This window comes from Coloeus monedula (genome assembly GCF_965178545.1).
Source record: "Coloeus monedula genome assembly, chromosome: Z".
NCBI lineage: Eukaryota > Metazoa > Chordata > Aves > Passeriformes > Corvidae > Coloeus > Coloeus monedula.
Genome location: NC_138822.1, coordinates 881218 through 908620, shown reverse-complemented (window position 1 = coordinate 908620; position 27403 = coordinate 881218). Strand labels below are relative to the sequence as shown.

The 27403-nt window shown below is 42.9% G+C and overlaps 1 protein-coding gene across 1 annotated transcript; it reads left to right on the top strand.

The window, feature by feature from the left end:
- Positions 1-996: 996 nt before the first annotated feature.
- Positions 997-26631, top strand: ACOT12 (acyl-CoA thioesterase 12; the record flags this gene model as incomplete). The annotated part of the gene is made up of 15 exons (XM_082302121.1): positions 997-1093; positions 6136-6205; positions 9423-9483; positions 10464-10565; positions 12544-12676; positions 14377-14527; positions 17805-17924; positions 18539-18689; positions 19798-19853; positions 20217-20277; positions 21563-21646; positions 23375-23508; positions 24456-24584; positions 25596-25722; positions 26497-26631. 15 exons carry the CDS (start codon positions 997-999, stop codon positions 26629-26631), a joined length of 1611 nt encoding a protein of 536 aa, XP_082158247.1.
- Between the last annotated feature and the right edge of the window lie 772 nt (positions 26632-27403).

The window sequence follows — 27403 nt, the reverse complement described above, 5'->3', positions numbered from 1 at the left end:
TGCCTCTGGAGATGGGAACGTGTCTACTCTGGACACATCTGCCGGGCTGTCAAGTTGGTGACAACATGAGAGGGCAAGATTCCAGAAGAGAATTAAAAATATGAGCCAGAGTTGAGACATTTCAGTGACAGTGGACAAACCAAACCTAGCAGTGCCTAGTGCCAGGCTGTGAGGTCATCTTGGGAGTCCTGGGGCAGGAGTGGATGGAACATCTAGTCCATGGTGCCCTGTACACACCAGCACCCCCTTCATTGGAGCTGTTCATCTTGGAGAGATGAGAGCTGGAGAGAGACTTTGTACCAGGGTATGGAATGGCAGAACAAAGGAGGAATGGCTTCAAACTGAGATAGGAGGTGAAGTTGGGATATTGGGAAGGAATTGTTCCCTGGCAGGGTGGGCAGGCCCTGGCACAGGGTGCCCAGAGCAGCTGGGGCTGCCCCTGGATCCCTGGCAGTGCCCAAGGCCAGGCTGGACATTGGGGCTGGGAGCAGCCTGGGACAGTGGGAGGTGTCCCTGCCATGGCAGGGGTGGCACTGGATGGGCTTTAAGGTCCCTTCCAACCCAAACCATTCCATGATTCCCCTCAGCACTGGCACCCCATCCTCTCATCCCCAACATCTCCTTACTCTCATCCCTTTTCCCTCACCCCTGCTACTGCCATCCCCTCAGCCCCAGACACTCCTTTTCCCTCATCCCAGGCACCCTTCAGCACCTCATCCCCTTCCCCACATCCTCACATGCCCTTTCTCATAATTCCACGCCCTCCTTTCCCCTCAACCCCACCCGCCTCCTTCCCTCATCCCGGGCACCCCTTTGCCCTCAGAGCCGGCTCCGTTTCCCCTCAGCCCGTCCCGCCTCCGCGGGAAGCCGGCGGGGCGGTCCGGCCTCATGGCGCGGCGCCGGGCGGGCCGGTCCCGCCCCGCGGCTGAGGCGGCGGCGGCTGGCGCTGGCCGCGGTGCCGGGCGGAGCGGGGCAGGGTCCCTCATGGCTGTGTGCATGTGCCAGGCCGTGCTGCCGGCCCACGCCGGGCCCCGCGGCGAGCTGGGCGCGGGGCCGCTGCTGCGATGGATGGACGCCGCCGCCTGCCTCGCAGGTACCGCCAGGGGAGCCCGGCCCGGTGCTGGCCCGGCCCGGAGCGGGAGGGGACAGTCCCCGCCTTGGGGCAGCGGGAGGCTTGAGGGAAGGTTTCATCCCGTGGAGCGGGGAAAGGGCTTTGGAGGTTGCAGCGGGTGGCAGGGTGGGGCAGGGTGGAAGGGCTCACAGTGGTCATCCTGTCCCGCCTCGGGGTAGCCCCAGAGCACAGGGCACAGGCTCGTATACAGACACTGCTGGGATAGCTCCGGGGAGCTCCACTCCACAGCCTCTCTGGGCAATCTGTTACAGTGCTCCCTGCAGAAGTTCTTCATCATAGAATCACAGAATATCCTGAGCTAGAAGGGACCCACAGGGATCACCCAGCCCAGCTCCTGGCCCTGCCCAGACCCCCCAACAATCCCAGCCTGGGCATCCCTGGCAGCGCTGTCCAAACGCTCCTGGAGCTCTGGCAGCCTCGGGGCCGTGCCCATTCCCTGGGGAGCCTGGGCAGTGCCAGCACCCTCTGGGGGAAGAGCCTTTCCTGATCTCAGCCTGACCCTGCCCTGGCACAGCTCCATGTTGAGGTGGAATTTCCTGGGCATTATTTTCTGCTCCTTGCCTTGTGTTGCATTGCTGGGCACCACCAAACAGAGCCTCATCCATGCTCTGACACCCCGTTTGGACATTTATACACGTGGATGAGGTCCCCTCTCACCCATCTCTTCCCGAGGATGAAGAAGTGACCCAGCTCAGCTTTACCTCATGAAGAAGATGCCCCAGTCCCCCAGTCATTCTTGTAGCCTCTGCTGGACCCGCTCCAGGAGATCCACGTCTCTCTCGAGGAGCCCAGGGGATTTGGAGTCCATTTAGGAACAGACACTATGAGCTGTCAGATGGCACGGCAGAGCGGGGAAGGTGATGGGAATGTGAGGATGAGGAGAATTTTAAAAAGGAGCAGCAGAAGGGAAGAAGAGAGGTGGGAAAAGATAAGTAAGAAAGAAAAGTGCTAATTTAAGATTATTGGCACATGCGTGCTAAAAGGAAGGAAAGGTGCCACTGCCTTGGCAGGGGATTGGACTAAATGGTCTCCAGAGGACCCTTCCAGCCCTAGCTATTCTGGGATTCTGTGGTTCTGTGAAACAACCACATATCCAACCAGCGTGCAGAGCACTCCATGTCTGACGTATCTCGGCTTCGAAAGCTTCTAAAACCTCCTCGCTGACTTGTGGAAGTAACTTGTGAGTGCCTGCTGTGGGCACAGGCTGCAGGGGAAGCGCGGCGAGAGCCGCGACCGCTGCCAGCGAGCTGCGTTCCCCGTGCGTGCCTGGCCCGCCCGCGGCGAGCCTGCGGCGTTCGGGGCTCCAGCCCTCGGGGCTCCAGCCCGCTCGGGGCTCGGGGTGGCTGTCCCCGGTGGCCGCGGGCTGTCCCGCTGCCCCTGCCGCCCGCAGCCTGCGCAGGGATCGCACAGACACGCGGGGACGCCTCGGCGGGGCAGCTTCCCCAAATGAGCACGCGTATTTTTAGAGGTGTCTGGAGGAGTGATTCGATTTCAGCCCTTCAGCGCTTTTTGAGGAGAGGCTGTGGTTTCCCCTCATATTTTCAAAGGGAGCCCCTCAGATACTGATATAAAATCTCTGATTTCTGAGCTCTCTTGTGATACTCACTGAAAATACGGGGCTGCTTGGGAGTGAGAGCTCTTGCCTGTTCTGCAGTGCTGTTTCCCAGGCTTCCTGCCAGTCCACTCTATTGCTTCTGTCACTCAGGACTTTGGAGCAGAGGTTCCCTGTGTTTATACAGCTCCTGGTTCACTGGACATTCATCTTCTGACTGGAAGCTCAAGGTGCTATGGTCAAATAAATCATATGTCATATTAACTTGCTATAAAAACTTAACTATCAGGTGATTAAATATTAACGATAAATAAGATTTTTACTTTTTCCAGATTAGCTTTCCATAATTAATACAAAAAGGGTGCATTCTTTTTCACAACGAAATGTATCCCAGGGAGATGAAGAACTGTTCATATTTAGGTAAAAATATTTCACAGCAGGTGAATTCTCATTTTGAATTTTCTAAATTGTGTGGTTTTATTTCATTCCTGCATTTTTGGTGCAACACTAATGACATTGAACCGTGCCATAAACCAAATCCCTCCTGATGGGAGAGAATTTTCTAAAAGTCCTTGCAAGGAGTTTCAGAGATAAACTGAGACTTTTCCTGGAGTTTCAATGCTTCCAGATAGTTGTTTATTAAGTCTTATCAGAGGAACAGAGCCACTAGCGTGACCCAGGTACAGCATAGAGCATTGAAAGCAGGAGTGAAGTCTAATTGTCAAGATTTACACGGTCTTTGAAAGATATTTTAACCAATAGTTACTAAAAACGTACATTATTTTAACTTTCCTACCAGTTATTCAGTAACACGGGCAGGAACTGCAGAATTCTCTATCCAATCATCCCAAACTACTTTGAGTGCAGAACATGGAGTGGTAGAAGAAGGAGAAGAAGGTCTTCTAGAGAACAACAACAATCCTCCATTTTGATATTTTTTACTTTTATCTATTTACTACAAAGAGAAGCCTAAAACCTCTAAATTTTCACCCTGTGACAGTCTTACATCATAGTCTATCACCTAATTCACACCACTGTATTTTCTAGTTCTTGTCTGACCGTTGGTAATTTTTTCCAAGGTTGGAGTTTAAAACAGTGTTGTTCAGGGGGGTAAGAACCCTTAAAAACAGGCAGAGAAATATTCTCGGCACTCTGGGTTCCTAAATCTCCCCCTCCTGTTTGAACCAAAACCACTCCCTTGACAGCTTTGTCCGTGGCTTGTCTAGCACAGTGGAGTATACAAGGTACAAATACTAAAGAATTACAACAATAGTTAAAACATACAAACCTGCCTTCAAAATTTTTCTCCATAAAGGTGTAAGGTCAAACCAATTGAACAAATCATTCAACAATGATCCGCTTTCTTCTCCAAGTTTAGCTGTTCCATCCTCTAATTGCCGTATACTTTCATGGATGGATTTCGAATGATCTGACAAATTCATACAACACATACCTTCAAATTCTTCACATCCATGTCCATGCACTAATAGAAGATAACCAATTGCTGCTCTGTTTTGCAGAGTCACTTGTCTCACACTCTGAACATCAGTTAACACATCGCTCAGTGCGAGAGAGCACGAGAGTTCTTACTTAGCCAACAGCCCAATTGATCCAATTGTCTCAAGGCTGCTCCTGCAGCAGCACCAGGTAAAAGGAGAGCTGCAGAAAACCTTTGTCCAAAATTCCAAGCTGCAAATTTGTCATTACAATCAGATTTATATTGCTCAACAAATCTTTTCTCCTTTCTCTTCTGTTCTTTTATCATTTTTGCGTTAGGCGTTAGCAAAGAAAGCTTTCCAAAGCTGCATGGACCGCCCTTGACATTTGAGGGGATTTCAGGCCAAATTCTGTCTCCACAAATGAGAAAAATCCCTTGTGGCAATTGTAATGGATCCTGGTTGAATGGTGTGCTCATCTTTACTGTTGAATTGCACCAAGATGTTGCATTTCTATGTATTTTGTAATTTGGAGTGACATCTGTTATCTTGTCTTTATTTGTTTCAACCCTGGAGAACTGAATATTACACAAAACTCCATTTTTATTGAACCAAGAATTCCCAATTCCTGAGGTTCATAAGGAGCTTTCAGAAGGGATTTGGTCCAAACATCCCAACTTTCCACTGGATTTGAACCGAATCGTGAAAGTTTTAGATTGGCATGTTTGGAAGGTGGCCATTTGTCTGCTGGTAGACCAACCAAACATGTTGAAAATGGCTTCTTTGGTCTTGAATGAGTTAGGCAGATGGTATCTAGGCCTGATGCATTGGCCAAAGTCTCCCAGACATTTTCTTTTGGTTGCTTTACTGGGAAAGCTGCATTGCTTAAGTCAATCAGTGAGATGATAAGGCACAAGTGTAATACCTGATTGAGCTTCATTCTCAACAGCTTTATCCCACATAGGAATCTCTGATCTGTAACACAACTTCTAACACACTCTTACATTCAGAATTTACACCCTTAACTTTCCCACTTTTTGCATAAGACTCCATCCACAGTTCTTGTACAAAAAACCAGTTGATGTCTGTGGCATCGACAGTAGCGTTGACACTGATTCACGTCTGCGTGCTCGCCTCCTTGTTCCCGGAGTCGATTCCTGCTTGTTTCTCGACTTGATAGGGTTTTACGTTTTTTGCTGGAATCCACTTCAGTCCTGCACCTGTTGAGACACAAGCATACCTTTTTCCCCAAGTTATTAGTTGAAATGAACCCTTGATCTTTCCTGTCTGTAAATCTTTGATCAAGACTAAAAGGATTTGCTCTCAATTTTGCCTGAGTACTATTTGAAAAATGCCTGATGACTGGTGGAGTAGGTTCTGCAAAGGAGCTATTCAAGAAGTTTAAAACATACAAAGCTTTGTTCAACCGCATCTGACGCGTAGCCTCAGTCCTTAGCCTCTCCTTAAGGACACATACTTAGCTGCTTTCCACTGTTGTGACCACACTAATAAGCCAGTAGGTTTTTATCCTGTATCTCAGAATCTTCAGCTGACATAAAACTTCCACACTGGATTGCCCTAGCTGATGTTCATGACATACTGTTTGGAGGGAGAATGATGAGCTTTCTGTGAGCTTTGTAACACTTTGTGACTCGTTCTGTCCTTCAAAATGCTTGCTAAGGCTCTCTTACCAGAATGCCCATTTTAAGAAAAAGACCTTAGTTAGAGGTTTTCAAACTTGAGTAGGATAGTTGCTATCATCTAGTGTCATCTCCTGATGTTAGCCATAAACGTGAACACCCTTTACCACAAAATCATGATAAAACATGTTACCTTTAATCACATTTAGCATCTCTTTTTTCCTCAGGGGCCCCTTGCAGAGTTGCATGATGGTGTTCACGGGAAGAAGTGGGATCTGCTGTGTGTGGTCTCTGTCTCTCAGGCACGACCCCACAAGGGTGTAGGTCCCTGCAGGGGCAGTGTGGTAACTGTGTGTCCCTGTGTCTCTTTTGAAGCTGAGAAGCATGCTGGGGTGTCCTGCGTGACAGCGTCCATGGATGACGTTCAGTTTGAAGAGGCTGCCAGGTACAAACCAGCTGATGACAGTCAGATGTTTTCATTCTGCAGATTCTTATTTGGCAGAGATAAACCAGGGCATTATAAAATGGGAGATAGCAGACCCATGAACTCACCACGGTCACGGGGCTAAGTCTCAAAATTGCTCTCTTCTACCTGTGATAGCCTGACCCACCTAGAGAGCAGATCCATTTCACAGGGCAGAAATAAACTGTTGTTACTTTGACTTGGCAGTCAAATGCCTGCTGAGATACTGATGGCCTGGTGATTCCTGGCTCTAGTGAATGCTGCAGGGCACTGCTTATCTCTGTTAAATAAGGAATACACGCCTATAAAAGTTACTGTTATTAGTGTTTTTATTGTTGCCAGTTCTCTTTCTTAACATCTTTTTCTTTCAGCTCTTTTAGGAAAAACAGAAATGTTTTGCATTCACTGAGCACTGAATCGACTGAGTCTACAATATAATACAGGACTGAACTTGTTCCAACCATTTTTCGTAGTTTTCAGAGGGATAAAAGACACTGTAAGAGGAAATAGGACCTTTATTCCTTAACCATGTCTTTACAGAAACTTAAAGCCATTACTTTGTGGGTTTTTTGTGGTTTCACACTATGCAGTCTGGGAATTAATGAGTGCTTAGATGGGATAGACATGGTTGCACAGAGCAGTGCCCATGCAGTTATCGTGGCTGTGAACGCAGCAACACTGCCTGTCAGAGGTACAGCTGATGTCAGTTTGAAACTGTTCCTGGCACAAGTGTAAAATAAGCATCCACTCACACTTGTGATTGTTAGAGCAGTGTCCATTAGAGTAAGAACTAGAGTCACTAACAAAGAAGAGAACATGATCATACCGAATCTGGAACTCAAAAGAGAGTTTCTTGGTTTGTTTTACAGTATTGGAGTGCTTGTCCTGCCTGGAATTGCTCTGTGTTTTTAATTTTGTCCGTAGAAAAAAATCCTGTCTGTGAAAACTAATCAAAGTCAGGGTAATATTTCCCGTTGAGGTGTAATAGTTCAGACTTAGTAGCTTCAGGGCACTTTCACGTCATTTCCTGAGATCAGAACTGAGCTTCTAGAATATAATGAAAATACTTTTCCTTCCAAATTTGTTTCCCCAGTTCTTCTTTCACTTGTAATACTAGTGTTCCATTTGTAACAAGAATTTAGGTATAAATCTTGTAACTGTGAAAGAGATTATTTAAGAAACTGCTTTTTGGTGTCAGGTTATCCCAAACATCCTGCTTGTAGGTTACTGTGCACTTCCTAAATTTTGCCAGATCTAGTTTATCATACAAACATCTTGCATAAATTAAAAGAGCTCTTTGCTGCTCCCACTAGTAAATTAATAAGATGGTTTTTAAGGAAGTGACTTGGTGTAAGGTTTATTTACCTAAACCAGCTTACTAAATCTTCTGTAAGGATTAAGTCTTCTGTGCTTATTTCAGCTGAGATGTAAACAGAAATTGTCACAAATCTATATAGTTGAAAACTTGGTTTTATACCATGATAACCTCTTCCCTGTCTGTGTAAACACAGCAGTTCAGTGGTACTGATTTTCAGTTGCATCTGATTTTAAATCACATTTATTTAAAATTTATTAGTGTTCCATGGGTGAATCACGGTCATTTCATTCGGGTAGGTTTCTGACAGCTTTAAGTGGGAGTGTGGTGTTGTGTGACTTCTGCCCCTGCCTATCTGTAGTCACTGTTCTGAACACTCCTTTCTGGAAGGGAGCTGGTGGGTCCCTTAGCTGTGCAGTTGAGAGCTACTGCCTTAACGGTTCTGCTTTTTCTTTGCAATGAATAATGCAAAAACTGCTTCTGAGCATCCTCTCCAGAAGCTAGTGAGAGCTGTGTACCTGCAGATGGTCTCAGTTCTTTCCACTGACCATTTCCTCTGCCCCTTCCACCCAAAGGATTCCACCCGTGTTCTTGGGTGTGAACAAGAAAGAGAAAATTGCTGTGTAGTTTGTTGTTCCTGTCAGGTCCTATGAAGGAGCAGGTTTCCTATTTCCTATTTCCCATTCTAGTTTTGCAGAGGAATAAGCAATTTAAGTAAGCCTTTACCTTTAAATGTCAAAACTTTATTCATTTAAATTAGGAAGAAATTCTTCTTACTATTTTTTTAATAAACTGGGGTAATAACTGTGTGAAATCCTTTGTTGTGAAGGTTTTGTCAGTACCCAAGTGCTCTGAGTTATATTTCACTTCAGTCTTGGCTGTAATTAGCTCCACTTGGCCTGCCCCAGGACTGCTCTTCAGCATTTGTAACTCAGTTTGAATTCCCTGGAGGCAGTGGCCTGACTCCCATCTGTTTTGGCTGTGCCTCTGGCTTACCCTGCACATTGTGCACTTTTACTTCCTCTCAGTGGGAAAACTTGAGGGCAAATTGCCTTCTTTCTACCCTCTCAGCACTGCTTAGAGTTAGGATTTGAGGGGTTTGGAAACAAGGTTTGCTCCTGTCACCAACATGGAACAGGTACTTTAGGAATTCCAGAAGGAAAGAAAGTATTTCCTCATTTAAATTGGATTTGATGATATAATGAAGAGAATGTAAAAGATAATAAATAATAAATTACATAATTAAAAAAATAATAATATAGTGAAATAATACTAGATGGTAAAGTAAAAATTCTGTGTAGGTGTATCATGTAGGTGAATGGGAAAGAGTAGTTTTCAAAGGGTTGATGTTAGCACAGAAGGGACAAGCAATCCTGTTCTTGGCCAAGACTTGGAACGTGAAGTCTTTCCCCGTCCTTTAAAGATGTCCAGGAGCACTTTTTGTCCTGGGGTTATCGCCTCATGTGCCTCTGTGCCAGGGGTGCATGTAGAGTGTATCTGACTGTTTCTGCAGCTAGATGTACTCAGTGATTTGGTGCAAGATGTGCTTTTGAGCAAAAGCCAAAATTTCTGGGTGCACCTGGGGGCCTGGAGCACACCTGACAGCATACAGACACCAGCAGAGAGAAGGAATGTTGGCATTAATGTTATGCTGTTCTCTGAGTGGCTGTAATTTTACTGACCAAATCTGACTGGTGAATAACAGTGTTAAATCAAAAACAGTGAGAAATTCACTTTTTTTCAGTGAATTTTCAGTGCAGTGTGGAAGACACAGACTGATTAATGAGATTTTCCTCACTACTGTTAGGAGTGCCTCGAGAGGCAGATTCAATCCCTTATAAAGCTGCATGTTTGCATTCTGTGAGGCCTTATTCTTCTTAACAGGGTTGGACAAATTATTGCCATCAGAACAAAGGTGAACAGAGCATTCAAAACCAGCATGGAGGTAAGAGATCATTACTCTTAATTCTAAAGATACTGAAGGAATAGAGCAGAGGTGGGAGCAGTAGAGGAACACAGCAGGGGTCCAGATGTATTTGTTCCAGATACTTGCAGATATCTGAACAGTAACACTGGCTCATGAAACTGCTTTCAGAGTGTTACATTTGTGTGTTTCCTGTAAAATAATCCATGTCAGAGCAGAAACTGGGCCCCGAAGAACTGAAGCCTTTGGCAGGCGTAATGGGCAGGATGGGATAGGTGGTGTTGGTCCAGGCCAGGTCCACTGAATACGTGGAGTTCAAAGCATTTTTGTAACTTCTGATACAAAAATATGTATCTCAGGTGTACACATGTTCTTAGTCTTCATATTGTAATAAATCTGCAAAGCCTTGCCCAGTCACTTCAAATCAGAACTGAACCTTGGGGATGCTTTTTGTGCATTGTGCCTGTGTCCAATTCCCATTATTATTAATGGGAATGATGCATCACACAGGTAATGTATTCCAAAAGGTTCTAAAAATTAGAAAAGATCAGGAGTTTGGTGTATGTCAAGCCTATCCCACAGGATCAAATTCAGTATTTCACGTTCAAGTGTTTCATTGTGTTTTGCACCGCTAAACACACTTTTTTGCATGTACAGATCTTAGAATACTCAGATGGGGACTCCAAATGCCACACAAGTAAATGGAAGGAATTATCCGTAAAACTACATCTGAGTGTCTTCCTGTTTCGTAATTTTACCCTACATGTGATGCTGAACATACATAAGAGTTGTTGTACTAAAAAACCTTTCAGAGTTCGGTTAACGTTGTGATGATCAGAGATGTATCGGTGATCAGAGCAATTTTTTTAACCTTTTTCCATTAGGTGTAAGGGACTGGACATGATTAACTTGATAAAAACTGCACTGGTTTGTCTCAGGTCAGTTGACAACGATGTAAGCACCTTTTTTGTCTCCTTCCTCCACCACCATCTTCCTTGTAGGTTGGCATCAAGGTGACAGTGCAGGATGTTTTGACTAATGCCGAAAAGATTGTGAGTGTGGCATATGCAACATACGTGGCCAAACCAGATGGTGCTGGAAAGGTATTTCTCCTGTTTTCTCCTAAGCTTGGACTGATTGAGTTTCTTTGAAATAACCCAACTTTTCTGGTTGTGAAACACAGCAGAAGCACTGTTTATTCTGGTTGGTGATAGGAAAAATCATGAAGTCCAGACTTTATGAGGTAGAGTTTTGGGATTTTTTTCCAGTTCTCTGCTCTGAAATGGTTAGGTTGTTATTATTATTATTATTATTATTAATATAATTATTATTATTTCCATTATTGTTATTTCCATTTCCTTTTGCACATTTGTTCATAATAGAAGTGGGGTCTTTTTATGGGCTGCAGTATTGGCAGAGGCAAGCGATGAAAGAGAGATCCTTGTGAGTCTCCTTGTGAATCTCTCTCCTCCTCAGAAGCTGATTGTAGGGTGGAGGCTTTTATCCTTCGCTTCCCCTCTTGGGGAGGTTGTTCAGACATCACTGTTCAGACAGAAGACATTATTTTTAAGCTAACTTCCAATCTAAATGGATTCGTTGCCATTTATGTTAATTAGTTTTCACGCCAGGGCTGTTTCTTCTCCCCAGTGTTTGGCTCTCTGGAGGTGTTCAGAAATCAGTCATGGTACTGTTGGCCTTCACATCGCTGTGCCAGAGAGGCACAGTCCTTTTAGCGTTTCCTTATGAGAAAGGCCAAATACTCCTCAGATTCTCTGAATAAATTCCTTCTGTATGTCAAATTGTACTTTCTGGATCACGGATCTGACTTTCCTGTCTCATGGAATGTGTTATGACAGCACATCTGCCTGTTAAACATCCACTGCAGATTGGCAGAGTCATCCCATGATATATCCTATGATATATTAATGTATCCAATCACTCCTGCTTTCTCTTCTGTGAAGATGTGGCACACTTTGGAGAAGAAAGTGATTGAAACAGTTTCACCAGAACTAAAGCCCAACTTGTCTCTGAAAGGCTAATGGCTAAATTGCTACCCTGATAGCACTAAAATTCTATCAAGTAAGAATTGTTTATTATTAGTTTGATATCATACTCATAATATCAACCTGCTTACCTTTTGCCCAGATCTCCAAGGAGATTAACTCAGGATTAAATTGGTGATGATTAACTAAGATTAGGCTTAAGACAGGAATGACCCAGAGGGAGTTTCAGAGTTCAGTTCAAATTCCATCACAAACTAAAGTCTCAGAGAAATTGAAGAATATTTTTTTCAAATCCGCTTTTCTGAAAACTGTTTCTGAAGTTGTACAGAGGGAATCCCAATACAGCCACCACCCTAATATTTTAGCTGAGCCATCTGGGAAAATCTAGGAAACTCTTGAAAAGGACTGGGAGGGGGGCAATGAATCTGCAAGAGGGTTTGAGGGAAGAGTCAAAAGCTGAGAAACGTTAGTGGCATCACTGCAAGACACAAAATGTTTAATTTGTCTGTGGTGCACTGCTTTGTGCAGTATTTTAATGTTCCTGAGGCTAGGCCTTCTAGACAAATCTCACATGTGATTGTGCAGTGACACCTGTGCTGTAGTTATCCAAAGGTAGTAATTTTCTTAAGCCAGTACAGGTTTGGATTCAGTTGGTCATTGAACTGACACAGGAATTTACACTGACACCACTGATCAGTGCAACTGGATTATTTTTGTAGTTCAAAAATTCAATCCTCAAACCTTCATATGAAGTTCCATCTTTTCCTGTCTTTTTTATTTTTTCTTTCTTTTTTTCTTAAATGAGAACTGTCTTAAACACTGTGTGCTCTCATGGATGTTTGTATTTAAAAGCTAAAAGCACTTTGTCACTGAGTTTTAATGAATGATTCTGAAAGGATGATGCAGAATCTGTTGAACTTTAAACTCTGTGCTTGTTTGTATTAATAAACTTGTCATCTTGGACAGTTGATAGGAAAAAGTTGCAGGAAATACTGATGCTGTTTTAAGTACAAAAGTGTACTTTGTCATGATTGTGACATTCAGACCTGTTCTGGTTTTTTCCTTCTCATTTGCACAGGTTGAGTTAAAACCCGTACAGCTTGTGTCTACAGAAGACCACCTGGAGCACAGCCTGGCTGTTGAGAGGAGAAGAATCCGTCTGGGCTATGTCCAGGTCTTTCAGAAGCTAATGCAGGAGAGCAATAAGGAAGGTGATTTCTGTACTCAGCATAGAAGGTGGAACAAAGACTTGTGGGCAGCTGGAAGGAAGGAAAAAAGCAGACAAAACATCTCCTAGGGGTTGTGGTGTCAGGTGGAAAAGTCTGTGCCAGATTTGTGCTTAGAGGTGCCAGAGGTGTGTTAGGCAGTTATTTTGATACACTGGTATTTCTTCATCTTTCAGAAATTCCAGATTTAAAAATGCAGGGTTGAAGGCCAAGCGTGCATTAAATAGATGTGCAATGCAGATCTTCACGTAGGTTCTGTGTGTGAGGTTTCACAAGCCACACAGAACTCTGCATTACAGCAATGAAGTTCTGGGACAGTATTTGTGATGTAGACAGAAGGATGAAATTCACTCGGGCTTATGGCCATGTCTTTGCCAGAAAGCAAAGTAAGAGCTATGTTTTGCCCTGACATTATTCCCAACAAGCAGGAGAAGTTTCATTACATAGAGGTCAAAACAGGTAAAAAAAGTTAGAAAAACTGAGCAAAGAAACAGGTTTCTCTTTATTTATGGCAGTAATTTCTGTTCTTAAAGAAAGTTGTGCTCAGAAGTTGTTGTGTTCCCCCACAGAAGAAATTAGAGCAGTTAAGAAAATATGCTGGTATTTGGAAAATCTGAGCAGTAGCTCCATGTATAAATAACAGACATTATGTGGTTTTACTGAGGAGAGATTAAACCTGTTATAAAAAAAAATCTAGCTTTAACAATTCAGTACAACTTCATAGAACTGAAGAGTCTTGTTTGGTACAAGAAAACAAGCTATTTGTCTTCATGGTAACTGTCTCACAGGGTAGAGTTTAATAACCTGAGTGACAAATCGGAGGTCGATGGGTTCTGTCTCCACTGCCTTTCCTGGAAACTTGTTTGAAGGGTATTATTGTAGCACTACTTCACCTCCTTAAGGAGACAGAACAAGCAAAGTGGGGGAGGAGAGGGTACATTGAGTGTGCAGCCTGCTAGGTAGCAAAATAGGTACAAATCATACCCTGAAAGTGAAGTTTGTGTGATGAGTGGATCTTAGGGAACAACTTAAGTAGGTCCAAAGTACGAGTTAGTCATACGTTTCCACACACTTGTATAATCACAGAGTGAGTTAATTATGGCATAAGTCAATAGTACCATTCAGGTCAAGCAGCTCCTAGCACAGATAGGCACTTTTAAAATTACTTGATGTAATCTCATGCCTGAATCTGTTCCTGCAAAACACCAAAGAGAAGAACAGAGATTAGAGTGAGGATGCATGGCTAAACACTTGAAAGTGACATTAGAATTAGACATTAGCTCAGGTAACATAAGATGATCACTGGTTCAGATCCTCATTTCTCTCATCTGTTCAGTGTTGTCTCAGACAATCACAGGATTTGTAGCAAGTTATGAAATAATTGTGTCCTGCTCTAACCTTAATTAAACACATCTGTACAGGTGTCCATCACACACAGTGCAGAGTCTTTGACAGACTTTTGAGTCGCTGCTGAACTGCTCTGACAGCCCCTGTTGGAGCTGTGCTGGCAGCCGTGAACACACCCTGACAGAGTAAACGTTCAGCCTCTTGCTTCTCTTGCAAACCACAGGGCTCTTCTGTGCCTTTGTTTTTCTTCTTTTCACTGAGTCTGAAGCAAGCTGCATGCTTCACTGGGTATGTTTTCTTCTGAAAGCATTCATTGATACACTGCTGCTGTGTTTCAGATACCTGTGAGGAGAAAGATGCACTTTCAACTGAACATACTCATGTGCAGAGCACTGAGCTTGTCCTGCCTCCTCATGCAAACCATCATGGAAACACTTTCGGTGGCCAGATCATGGCTTGGATGCAGACAGTGGCAAGCATTTCAGCAAGGTACTTTCCTACAGCATTTCTCTGCGTGTGGTTCTAAATGGATATGCTTTTGTTAAAGGTTTCACAGGGATTTATTTTATGAAGAATACAGACCCAGGCCTTAGTGACTGTTCCTCCTCCTCACATTACAGGAGGCCTTTGAACTATTTATGTGGTACATCTCCCACAGCATGCCATGCCACTGAGAGTCAGAAATTACTCTGTTACACATGTAGGCCCTAAGGCAAAAGGGGCTGTGTTATCTTCCTGGGAATCTTTGCAGGTAGATGACACTGGATACAGGAGCAGAAACCCACCCTCCTTGTGCTTGGTACAGTGTTTTAAAAGCAAAGGTTTTAAACAAAGTTGTTTAATAAGGATAAAACCATAACTGACCCTGTATTAAGTGACATCCACAAATGAACAGCCTTCTGTAACTTAGTCTGCAGATCCTCATGATGCCATAAGAAAAAGAAGTCAGAGAAGAACGATCTGCAGAAGTGGGTTCTGTTTTGTTGGTGTGTACACAGAACGGATGTATAACCCTCAGCAAGTCACTTGACCTTTCAGTCCCACTGAGTTGCACATCCTATGGCTTGCAACAATTTTAGCACTTTAAAGAGATCAGGCATCTTCAGGTAAAAAGAACAAAGTATATTTTGTGACACTGCTTGTCAGTGTGACCCAGACATAAAATCATTTAATTCCTCTTCCCTGGAGTCAAACTGTATTTGTCTCCCTTCCTGTTCCTGGACACTGTACAAAGCTTCTTTGTAAGCACCACTCAAGTTTCAGTTTGAATTCTCCTTGCATACCAAGTGACCTAATTCACTGCAGGGATGTTAGATATGTTTTCCCTTTTTATCTTTAATAATTAAATGGCTTCTCTATTCATTATTCATATGGTTTTGATTTGTAGCCAGTGGTTTTACTGATAACAACAGATTTTCTGTAGTGGTTGGATAAACAACTTGTTTCTGTAACATCAGAGTGCACTGACCTTACCCCCGCGTGCAATTCCAATGGCTTGAAGGGACTGTTGCAGATTTTTGCCATAATATGACTCAGAATATTTACCTGTTTTCATGTGATAAATTTTACCTAGTGTGAGTCACATTTAGATTTTAAAAAGGAAGGGAAACATCAGCAAATGGAGTATCGAACAAAATTTTCTTTGAACTAATTAATGTCAAACATGATTACTCATGTTGAAAATTTCAGGAATAATAGCTGGTGTCAGATGATGTTTGAAAACAGAGATGTTAGTTTTTGCTTGAGAAATAACTACTCTCACTATGAACCTTTTGTGAGGCCACTCAGAGTTAGACCTGACCTTTGAGGGTGCCAGGTAAGAGTTTCTATGGCCACAGACTGTGATGGAGGAACGGAACTGGAGGGATAACCCAGGAAAAATAAATTTGTAAGGGCATTTTAAAGGTTACTCACTCTCCTTCTGGCTTCTCACCTCCCCACCATCTTTTTTTTTTTTTGGCTGGCCAATACATGTAAATCTTGCAGATAGCAATAAAACTATTAATTTTCTCTTTTATCGTTTCTTTCTTCTTTGCCTCTGTTTTGTGAGTTCTTTTACTCAGAGTTCGAATTAAAATACAGGAGCCCGGGAGTTTATCTTCAGACTTAGATGTTTATTATTTTCTTACCTATAGTACAGCTGCACGGGATGTGCCTCTTGGTTAACAAGGTGAAAGTGGCTCCAAGTTCTAACTTTCAAGGTCTTCTAAGGTCCAAATTACCCAATTATGGAATGCCAACTAATTTTTTTTTTACTTATAATCCAATAACTAACTATTCATGATCTGCAGTGCGGGTTTTTTGACCCAATACCAGAACACCCAGATTTGTGAAGAAGAAGGAGAAAAGAAGAACAAATCCACACCCAAAATCCTCCATATTGTTACATATATCCCATAAACCTAATTTTTCTACATCTCTACATATTCCACCCAGTGATATAACTTTTAACTACACAGCAGCAGCCTCAGTGTTATCACACAACTTGGGAAGCCTTTCCCAAGGCTTCAGGTCAAATGCAGTGTGCTTCTGAGGATCACTGTCTGTCAGCACTGAAAGGCTGAAATTCTCAGAACTCAGGGTTCCAACATAAAACCATTTGAATATTAGTAATATTAGCTTGAACTTGATATATACTTTCTTATTCCTTATGTTTGCAATAAAAGCATTCAGGGCGTACTCTTCCAGGAAAAAATGAATATTTAAGCCCATTTCTGGTTTGTTCCTCTCCTCATCATTATTGTGTTTGCATCTTTAGATTGAACATTGTAAACTAAATCAACACTTAGCATTTTAAATCAGAAGAGCAAATTATTTTAATTTAATTACAAAGTAATTCAAATGTATTAGACTATTAAAGAGATGTACCAGTCAGTTAATTAGCTGCAGATAATTGTGTGCATTTAACAATACTGGTACATTAGTTGTGCAGTTGAGTTAAAAGCTAGGAGTGCTACAGAACTGTGTTTTCACATTTATAAACTTCACCATGGAACAGTCTATCCTCAGATGTGCACATGGGGTCCTTACTGAGAGCAGTGTGTTGCTTCAGAGGCTAAAAATAAATGGCATCTGCTGTATATTGTCCCCTCTTCCTGTGAAGCACAGACATCCCAGCAGAAAGTGAAGGGCTTTGACTACATGTACAACTGATGAAGAAACCTGATTTTTGCCTGCTCCAGAGAGCTTGCAGACAAGATCCTATTAACACAGACTGCATCTGGCAGCCATATGAGGGTTTTTTTATTCTCATTTCCTATCACACAAGCAGAAAGCATCTAAAAACAAGCAAAAAGTACAAATATTTAGACTAGGTAAACTGACATGGCATTGTTTGGACACTGTCCCTGGTGCTTGGCCTTTCTGCTCAGGTTTCCTTTAATTATTTAAGGGCTTTAAGGTCTGACATTTTTACTCTGCTCAGGAACCTGCTCCCTGTGCAGTCCTACAGAAATTAATGAAACTGTGAGGTAGGTGGGTACTCTGTAGGTAAGGGATTCATGGTCTGGCTCTAAGAGAGGGTAGTCTCAAGCAGTGAGATTAATTGGTGTTTGTAAAATGTGTTGGAAAGCAAACAGCATGACATAAGTGGTATTATGATGGTTGAAGCTCGAGTTACATGCTCTTGGAGCTGAACATGCTAACATGGAGTACATCAGTGTAATTTAGTGACCTTCCAGGTCCTGCAAACCTTGTTTCTGCAGTCACCCCCTGCAGCTGTGCTTTTTAGCACAACTGTGTGTTTTGCTCTCTCTCTCTGTTTCAGCCGCCTCTGTCGTTCCCATCCCATCCTGAAGTCAGTCAACATGTTCAAGTTCTGGGGGTCATCCTTTGTGGGTGACCGCCTCGTCTTCAATGCCATTGTCAACAACACTTTTCACAACAGGTAAAGCTCCTCATCTCTTGTCTGCCTTGGCATTTCCAGCACCAGCCAACACTGTGTGTTTCAGGTTTCATCGGCAGGATTTTCATTAGGGAATGAATTACTTTTCATGTGTAACTTTGAGGGATGTATCTATATCTGTAACTGCCTGTATGTGCTTTTTTTTTTGTTTCACTTTTATCACTGGAAGATTTTAAAACAATTTTTCTCTGACTTTCAGTTTAAAGATCATTTGTCACCAAATCCCATTCCTGCAAACACGGACAATAAATATTGCTCTTAAATTCAGGGATTTTGAAGGGCTGAGTTGCTCCAAGAGATCCGATTCTTCAGAAGATGCCAGCTTGTTGCCAGGATTTTCCCATCTTAGCATTTGTTGGCAGATCTGGGTTCTGTGTATTGCTTATTTTTGTTAATGCTATTTAGCTACTGCCATCTTTTATTTTATTTCAGAAGTGTGTCTGTCCAGATTGAGTAATTGATTTTCTATGCTACAGAAGGTATTTGAGTCAGGCTTCCTGCACGCCTGGAGGTACTGCAGTCCTTTTTAGCATGTCTCAGGGCTGCTGCTGCGTCACTTGCAGCAGTTTAGTAATTAATTCAAACTTTCCTTTCAGCTTGGAGGTTGGTGTCCGTGTTGAGGCTTACAACTGTGAGGAGTGGATCAAGGCCCAGCCACGGCACATTAACAGTGCATTCCTCATTTTTACTGCTGTGAATGACAAAGGGGAGCTGCTCACCTTCCCCAGGGTCAAGCCTACAACACAGGTGAGCTCTCAGGAGCCGGGTGGTCACCACAGCCTTCTGGGGCAAGCAAGGACCAGGCAGGGCACTGAAATGCATCTTGCAGGAGAGAAAAGCTCCAAATGAAATGTTTGCCCTCGAGTGAGAGGTTTGTTATTGTTAGCTTTACTATTCCAAAACTGAGAGGCTCAGTAGAGGGTCCTCATGACTAGAGATTCTGTGGTTTATGGGCAGAGAAGAATCTGATGTGTTTGGAGATTTTTCCACTTGTCTTTGTTTTGTGCCATTTCCACTGACTGTAGATGAAATTTGTAAGTATTCAGTGAACAGTTATTTTTATAAACCCTTAACAAAGATGAGAAATAGAGTGAATAAAGAAGTCTGTGGGAATCAAATCCCATGACGTGGGTGGGCTTTTCAGTTCCTTTGACATGGAGATCTCAGTTTGTGTTTCCCTGAAAGTGGTTCATGAAGCACTTGGAACAGTGTGGATGCTATTGTTGAATTATTTGCTGTGATGACACCTGTCACTAATCTTCCTGCTCTACTTACAAGAATTTTAGAGAGCCAGTGTAGGCAGAAATTAAATAATTTTTTAACATCAGGGACCTTATTTTTTATAGGATGGCAACTAGACAAATAAATCAAGGTTTCTTATGTACTCAGTGGGGCAGTAAGTTGCACTATTGCTCATTGCAGGCTGTCCCAAGAGGAAAAACGGACTTTAAAAAATAAAATCTCCATTGTGCTTTGAACACCAGATGATGAAAAATTGGGTTAATAGTTTATTTAGTGGGTGGCACATTTAGAAAGAGTGGAACGTGTGTGGTGCACTGCCCAGCTGCCACTGGTTTAGGACCAAAAAGCACTAAGAGGATGCTAGAATGATACAACTCTTCTATCACATTGGTTATTTTTCAAATTTCAGGGAATAGTGCTGAGGCAAAAAGTAAACCACCAGTTTACTTGGGTTAGTCTGTGGAAAGCTCAATACACAAAGTATTGCTCTTTATTTGCCTGTATTATTTCTCTGGCATTTGCCCATCTGTAATTAATAATTTTTAGTTGTCCTTTTTCAGACTTTGTTCAAAAATAATGAGATGTTTTATTCTCTGGTTCACTTTTCATACAGGATGCTGTGAGGAGGTACCACGGAGCAATTGCCCGGAGGAGGATTCGACTCACCAGGTATAGCTGGGTCACTGGCAGATCTTAATTTGAAAACTTAATTTTATAATCCTCCAAATAAAGTAAGTGAACTCTCTTTGACATATATATGGCTGTTACATGGCTTAAATGGCCAAATAATTTTTTTTCATTGCCATGGAAATTATTAGAGGCTCCTTGTCTCAAAATTACTTTACTCTGTAGGTTATTTTGTTTCACCATCTTTCTCAGAAAGACAAAGCAGTTATTCAAACCAAAAATTGATAAAAGGACCTGTATTTAGAAGACACTTAAGCCTATACAAAGTGATTTTTCCTAGCATATACAGAAGTGAGTGTAAAGAACCAATTCGTGCTACTATGTCTCTTTTTAATTTTGTTTTAGAAAATGCATGCTGTCAGCTAAAGGAGACAAGCCTTCTGATGCCTGGGAGACAGGCAACCAGGTAATCTGTAGGTGCATAGAAAGCTGTGTTTGTGCACCCTTTGGGGTGGGTGAAACAGCTGTTCAGGCTGTGGCAGTACAGGTGGACCCTCTGCACTGAAGTGTTGTGATGGTCATGGGGAATGGATGCATGTGTAACACAATGAAATTTCTCTTCTAAAAAAGGAGAGCAGATGATTCACTGCTGATGTAAGAGTAAGTTCAATGCAAAGGATTAAAAAAAGCCTTTAAAATAGACACATACAAGTGGTCCCTTAAGGTCTCCTGCAGATTTATCCCTCAGTGTCCCCAGCTGTTACAGAAGCTGAATTCTCCTGTAGAGGAAGTAGTTTGGGGTTTTGTTTCTTGTCTTTCTCCAGCCACTGAATAGCTAAGAAATTGCTGTGAGGAAACCATTTAGCAAGTGCTAAAAGTGGGGGGAGAGATAGCAACAGAGATATGAACATTGGAATAGCATAAACTTTGTTTCTATGGAGAGAGAGGTGAAATCAGGTGTTCATTCCCAGATACTCTGCACCAGGTGACTGGTATCTCTGCTTTGGACATGCTGGGCCATTGACTGTGCTTGTGTCTTGCCAGTGAATGGTGTTGAACCTGAATTTTGGTGGATTTATAGACAACCTAAATGTTGTTTCAGTGTCCAGGTTTTGTGGCTAAAGCAGCATTTTTTTTTTCTGCAGAACAATGAATGAAAATATGCACACAGTGATAAAAATGGCGTGCTTAAGATTTATTTCCTGTGAAATCAAAGCCTGTCAGAAAGGACTCTAAGGCTGTATTCTCTTCATACAGTGGTTAAATGAGAACTGCATCCACTGTAGCCAAGCACAAAAAATGGATGTATTTGCACTTTCTTTGCTGTGAGCCTGCTGTGTAAAGCAATTGCCAAGATGGACCCAGCTTGGTAGCAAAGAAGAGGTTAATTTTCGTGTAATTACTGCAGAGGAAGATGGACAAAACCATTAATTCAGTGGTCTGAGAGGTTATCTGTATTGTCTCCCTGGTGGTCAAAGTTGTTCTGCACAGCTTTATAACTGGAGAAGCAGAAGATAGTGTTTTCTTGTCCTTTAACTAATATTGTTTTGCCAACAGCCATGTGCGTGCATAAGGAAGCCACTGAAGAGTTTTAATTCAGAAACTACTGAAGTGTGTTTTCACTTACAAGGAAAATAAACATTTCTTTGCAGTTGAAGCGTAATGATAGAAAGAACACCACCTCATTTCTGCAATGTTTAGTGAAATGTACCTTTACCCCTCCATTTTCAGATATGTGTCTTGTGTTTCAGGCATATTTGAGTTACAGCAACATAGCTGCACTGACACACCTGGCAAGAAAATCGGGATGGGACATAACCAGGACCCTGGATAATGTAAGTGCAGAAAAAAAAAAAACACGGAAGTCTGAAAGGAAAGCACCTCTCTGTTCATGAATTGGCGTTACAAATCCAAAATCAGTAAGGAAATGTGTGTAAACCAGTTCTAGCAGAGGAAGATGCTGCCAGGAAAAGCAGAAGAAAGCTAAGGGCAAACCTGGTGTTACCCCAGTGCAGTGTGTGTTTTCCAGACAATGGAGAGACATCAAGCATCTGCCATGGCTGGGGTTCTGAAATGTGGGTAGTGACTCTCAGTTTACTTCAAGATCATGTTGTTCCACAGGTGTTTTGGGACAAGAAAAGACTTTTGCAGTATTTTAGTCTGACCTCCTGTGCATCACAGGCTATGAAACGCTGCTCAGTGACTCTTGCATGTAGACAATAAGACACCTGAGTAAGAGCAGATACAATAATAAGGAATTCCAGTGATGGCAAATCTGCCAGTTCCATGTGTAGGTTGTTCCAGTGGTTAAAGACTTTCAGTAAACACTGCTGTGCCAAATAGACAATGGACAGCACTGATGCTGGGAAAAGCAAGCTTGAACCAGCTCATGGAGAGAGGCAGAGGGAACTGGGTCCTTCATCCTGGGGAAAAGAAGGCTTTGGGGAGAGCTTGAAGCACCTCCCAGTGCCTAAAGGGGGCTTACAAGAAGTCTGGAGAAGGACACCAAAAGGGGGAATGACCCCAAGCTGACTGACAATTTTTGAAGGTAAAAAATGGCACTGTGATGTCTTTGACACAAAACCACAAGACTTGTAAGCCTGTGGAGATAATCCAGCCTTGCTAATGTTCACTTCAGCAAAACACCTTCAGCAGAGAGGTGTTTTGACAGCTGCACCTCCTGCTTTGTTTTGTGATTTCTCAAGTCTAGAAGACTCCTAGAACAATGTGATTTCTGTTCTGTGCCTTAGAGGAATATTGATGCAGACCTCCTGTAGGTGGCTTTTAAAGCTCTTAAGCCTTAAGTTTTACACCAAACTTTCCTTCAGCAAGGTGCTTGCTGGATTATGTTGTGATTTATTTCCTCTTCCAGGACAGGAAAATCCAGAAAAATACAGAATCTGTGTTGTTGCACAAATGCAGCATAACCAAAAGATCGTTCATTTTTGATACAGCAAAAAAACCCCAACAAAACCTCAGCAGTGATGATGAACCTTATGAATTTTGTATTACTTGGAAATAAAAATCTGTTAAACTTTCCAGGATCTGAGAAGCAATAAAGCATGTGTATTTGGGAATAAAACCTTCTAATTGTAAGCATTCTGTTGTACCCATCTTCTGCCATTATATGGGGTTTGTGGGAGGTGCCAAACCCTCTTTTGTGTGCTCATTGTTATGTACAGGTTATTCTTTTTGAATTCTCTGTGTTGGGATTTAGGCCTATAGAAACAGACCCAAGATAATCAAGACAAGGATAGCACAGGTGTGGGACAAGAGATGCAAAACTATGTTTCTAAGTAGTTATTCAATACGTCATTACTTCTGGGTGCTCTGCTTCACAGAAGAGAAAAAGGGAGAAAAAGAAGGATATTTTGGAAAGGGAAGTTACTCCAGAGGCAGTGGGCCTATGCCAAGGTGTGGCTGATTTGCCTGGACAAAGGCATCTGGAATTTCACAGGAACTCCTGAGAAAATCTGCTCGAGTCCTAAATGTGTAGGATTATGCATCTAAGTGTTTATAGTAATCATTCCTTGTTTTTAATTCATGCTGGCTTTTTTTTTCAGGTGAAAATCTGGACCCACGAGGAGGGTGCTGTGCTGTCCTTCAAGGTGGAGATGCAGGTGAAGGTTCCGTCGCACGTCGCCTTCTCCCTCTTGTCCGACTTCAGGCTCCGCCAGCGCTGGGACAGACACTTCCTGTGAGAACCTGCCTCTCCCTGCGGCTCTGAACCCCCTGAGCACCCCTCTTTTCTGTCACACACACTCCTGATGGTGCTGGAACTTTGCTGCGTCGTTAGGAAGAAAGCGTTGTAAGAATTTGACATCAAAGGTTCATTAGTCAAAGTATGGATTTTGGTTTTTTAGTGTAGAAATAAAATTCGGTTTGTGCTTAGTCTGGTTCCAAAATACAGAGTGCTCTGTCAAAAGAGAGGGATGGGACAGAGGTCATCTTTTCTGAAATGAGCACAGTTCCAATCCTAGACATGTGTGTGTTAAGAGTAACAAAAACCCAAAATGAGTAAAAAAAGAGAAAGTTAAAAGTAAGAACCGAGGTGGATGTATTGGGCGTGCTAACTTTAAAAATTAAGGAAAACCTGGATTCCTTCATGTTTGTGCTGTTTGGGACACTGATCCTCAGTTTCACTGTCCAGTCAAAGTGAGAAATCAAGAAATGGGGTTCTTCAAAATGCGTATTTTCAGAAAAATAACGTTTGGAAGTCTGTCTGATTGGAAATGGGTTTTGGAATGGCTCTAAAAGGTGTTTGAGGTTTTCTATTTACCTTTTATGGTGTACAATAGTCATTAGAGACAGTTGAATTGAAATTACACTAATTTGATTTGGTGAAGCATTTCCAGTTAGTTATTCCATCCTGAGAGATTTTTACCAGAGGGTGGAAGTGGAATCTTAGGGATATTTGAAAATCTGCAATCTCTACTGAATTTACAGCTTGTAACAAATGAAACCTAAAGAAATACTGTTGATGAGGTGTTGCAGAAAACCCCAGTTTTTCTCTCTGTCTGCCTTGCTGCTGGAACATGCAAATGAAAGGTTCGGTGTTAGGATGGAGCCTGTTTGCACTGCGTTTGTGAAGGAGGTGCTGCTGCACGCACCAGCGCCTGACCTGTGTGTGGAATGTATTTACAGGACATGCGAGGTCCTGCAGGCTGTGAGCGAAGAGGAGAAAATCTATCGCGTTACAGCTCCCCCCACGACGGGCCACAAACCCAGAGACTTTGTGATCCTCGTGTCCCAAAGGCAGCCCTGCAGGCCGCAGTGAGTATGGCTCTGATTGTAACTGAGCTCTTTGGGGCCGCATTCTGGAGTCCTGTGACCGGGATCTGTCCCTGGCTGACAAAGGTGGCCCTGTGCTTTTTAAGGAGTGAGATTCCTATGTTGATGCCTGAGTTTGTACGACCAGATTAGCTTTGCAATGTGGAGGTGCAATGAAATAAATCCAGATCAGCATGAATTTTTAGCATAGTCCAGTACTGATTCTTTGATAGTGACTTTTGGGTGTGGTCTTCCAGGAGGGCAAATTGGCCAAAATTTGAAATGGGCAAATTGGGGAAAAAATCATGTCCCAGAGAGCCTGTCAGTGGGCTGAAGCACCTAGATGGGAGTTTGTCTTCTTGTTTGCTTGAAGTGACTTTGTACTCCCATTCAATGTAATTACAGAGCTTTTACTTAGTCAAGGAGGTGCTTGAAACCTCACACATATATTGTGTCTGTAAATTCTGCCAAGTCCCTTGCTCAGTTTAACATACACTGCTTTTTAAAATTTTATTATTTTGTATTAGATTTCCTTTTGTTCTTACATAGTGAAACATGGGCAAATGGGACCATTTGATGTATCTTATAAGCCCTTCTTTATTCTGTTTCTTTTCTCACATTCAGTAATTCTTCAAGTTAACAGTAAGTAAAAGGCAGTATTCTGTACTGGGCTTGCTTTCCACCCATGAGGGTTCTGAATGAGTTTGGATACCTTTACTGTGGCCACACTATGAAGCCCCTGGGTAAGGGTTGTTCCCTGATTCTGTAAACATGGGCTGAGGAGTGCAGGGTAAATTAAAAAGAACAGGAGGTGGGGGATTGTTCTCTGGCTGCCACAGAGGTCTCCTGGACTGGAGTCTGTGGTGAAGCCTCGAGGAGACTCAGCTGGGCCCAGGCTTTCAATCGGATCATTGAACACACAGGAGCTTCTCTGCCCTCCTGTGAAAATGACATGTAGTTACTTCCATGCATGTTTTTAACAAGAGGAAGGTGATGCTTGCCCTTGCCCCGCAGGGAGCCCTACATGGTGGCTGTGAGGTCGGTGACCCTCAGGGCGGTGCCCCCGAGCCCGGAGTTCTGCAGGAGTGAAATCCTCTGTGCTGGGTTTCAGATCCACAGCAACAGCAGCAGCTCCTGCACTGTGAGTAGCCCTGCAGGGCCCAGCTGTGCCCCCTGCCCTGGGGCTGTCACCTCACCTGACCTGACAGTCTGCAAAGGGAACAGCAAAATACCTCCAAAAAGAGAGTTCGGTCTGGGTGTGTGGAGTCTGTCTTGCCCAGCTTTGGCCAATCTGACTGTTAGAAATGAGGTCTAACTAAGCACTGGAGGCTGCCTTGCCCCTCCAGAGTCATTGAGTCCTAAAATACACCTCTAGAGGGTGTGCCATAAACTGGTCTCTGGTGGTGTCTCTCTCTTTTCACTAAGGCCAAAGAATTACTTCAAACTACATTCCTCACCTGAATTTTCATATGCCAGGAATCACACAAACTGAATCCCATCTCTAGACCCATACCAGACTTATTTACCATGGAAAGGCTAAAACCTCTCCATTAAAAAAAAAAAACACATTAATGAAAACTTTCAGCAGCTCTCCATGGCTGCAATTCCTTTTTCTCAGGCAGCAGCTTTGTTCACAAAGCACACATATTTAACATGTTGTACACAGTGTTTCTTGCTGCACTGCTCTGTACATTTACCTGCAGATGCTGGAGGATCTGAGAGCAGGGAGGACACCCAGATCACTGGAGTGCTGTAAAAAAGGCATGCTTTTTGCAAATTATTACCTTCAGTTTCAGAAGCACTGTGTGCTTCTATTCACATCCATAAGAACTGTGATACTCATCCAGGCTCTGCAAAAAACTGGCTAGCTTGCAATCCGTAGGCTTTTTTGTTTCATTTACTTTTGTTCAAACAGGTGTGTTACTTCAATCAAGTGACATCAGGAGTTATGCCTTACTTAGCTGCAAATCTTACTGGCTCATCAAAATCCATTGAAGACACTGCTTTGGAATGTATAAAGTTCTTAGAGCTGAAAGACAGCAAGTGCTGAAGTTAAAAACAGATTTCTGAAGGGGCATCTGAAGATTATCAAGCAGTTCTGGTTTAAATTCCTGCAAGGGTGTTGAGCATGCTTCTATAGATTACTTACTTCGGATCACGTAGCCAGTACTGGGCTTCAGCCTGGGAATACATGGTACAAGCATTTTCTATCAAACCAAGCTTAGGCCTTAGGCTCTAAATTCAACTTTTAATTTAAAAAAGATTAAGGAGCAGATTCTGCTTTTGATTGCATTAATGAATTTTATATAAATGGAGGCAGAACTCAGCTCAGTAGAGCTGTAGCTCATGAGACTACTTCACTATTTTAATGTTACATCGAACAGAGTGGCATCCAGGCAGTTTTAAATCTGTAAATACCACCCATTGTAATCTGCAGAAACCAGTGCTACCAAGTAGCTTTGCCAGTGCTCTGACCTGGCAGTGCAGGTCCTTGCACACCCATTATTTATAAACTGATAACAGCCCATGTAAATTAGTGTTTGCTAATGTCTGTACTTCAGTACTTGTCAGTTTCTCTGTGATTCCCAATAAATTATTGTTTCTGAGGTGACAAACTCATCACAGATTTCATTACAGTGTTTGGGGGTGCAGAAAGCTGCCCTGCAGTGGTGGTGGGTTCTGCAGGAGAGCCGTGAACTCCAGGCTCTGTGCCAGGCTGCAGCAAACACACAACAGCAACCCCTGCATCCACTCCTCGCAGATGAAAAGGGGGGGATGGCTCCAGAGGCTGGACTGTGGCCGTGTCTGTTTTGTTTGCTGCT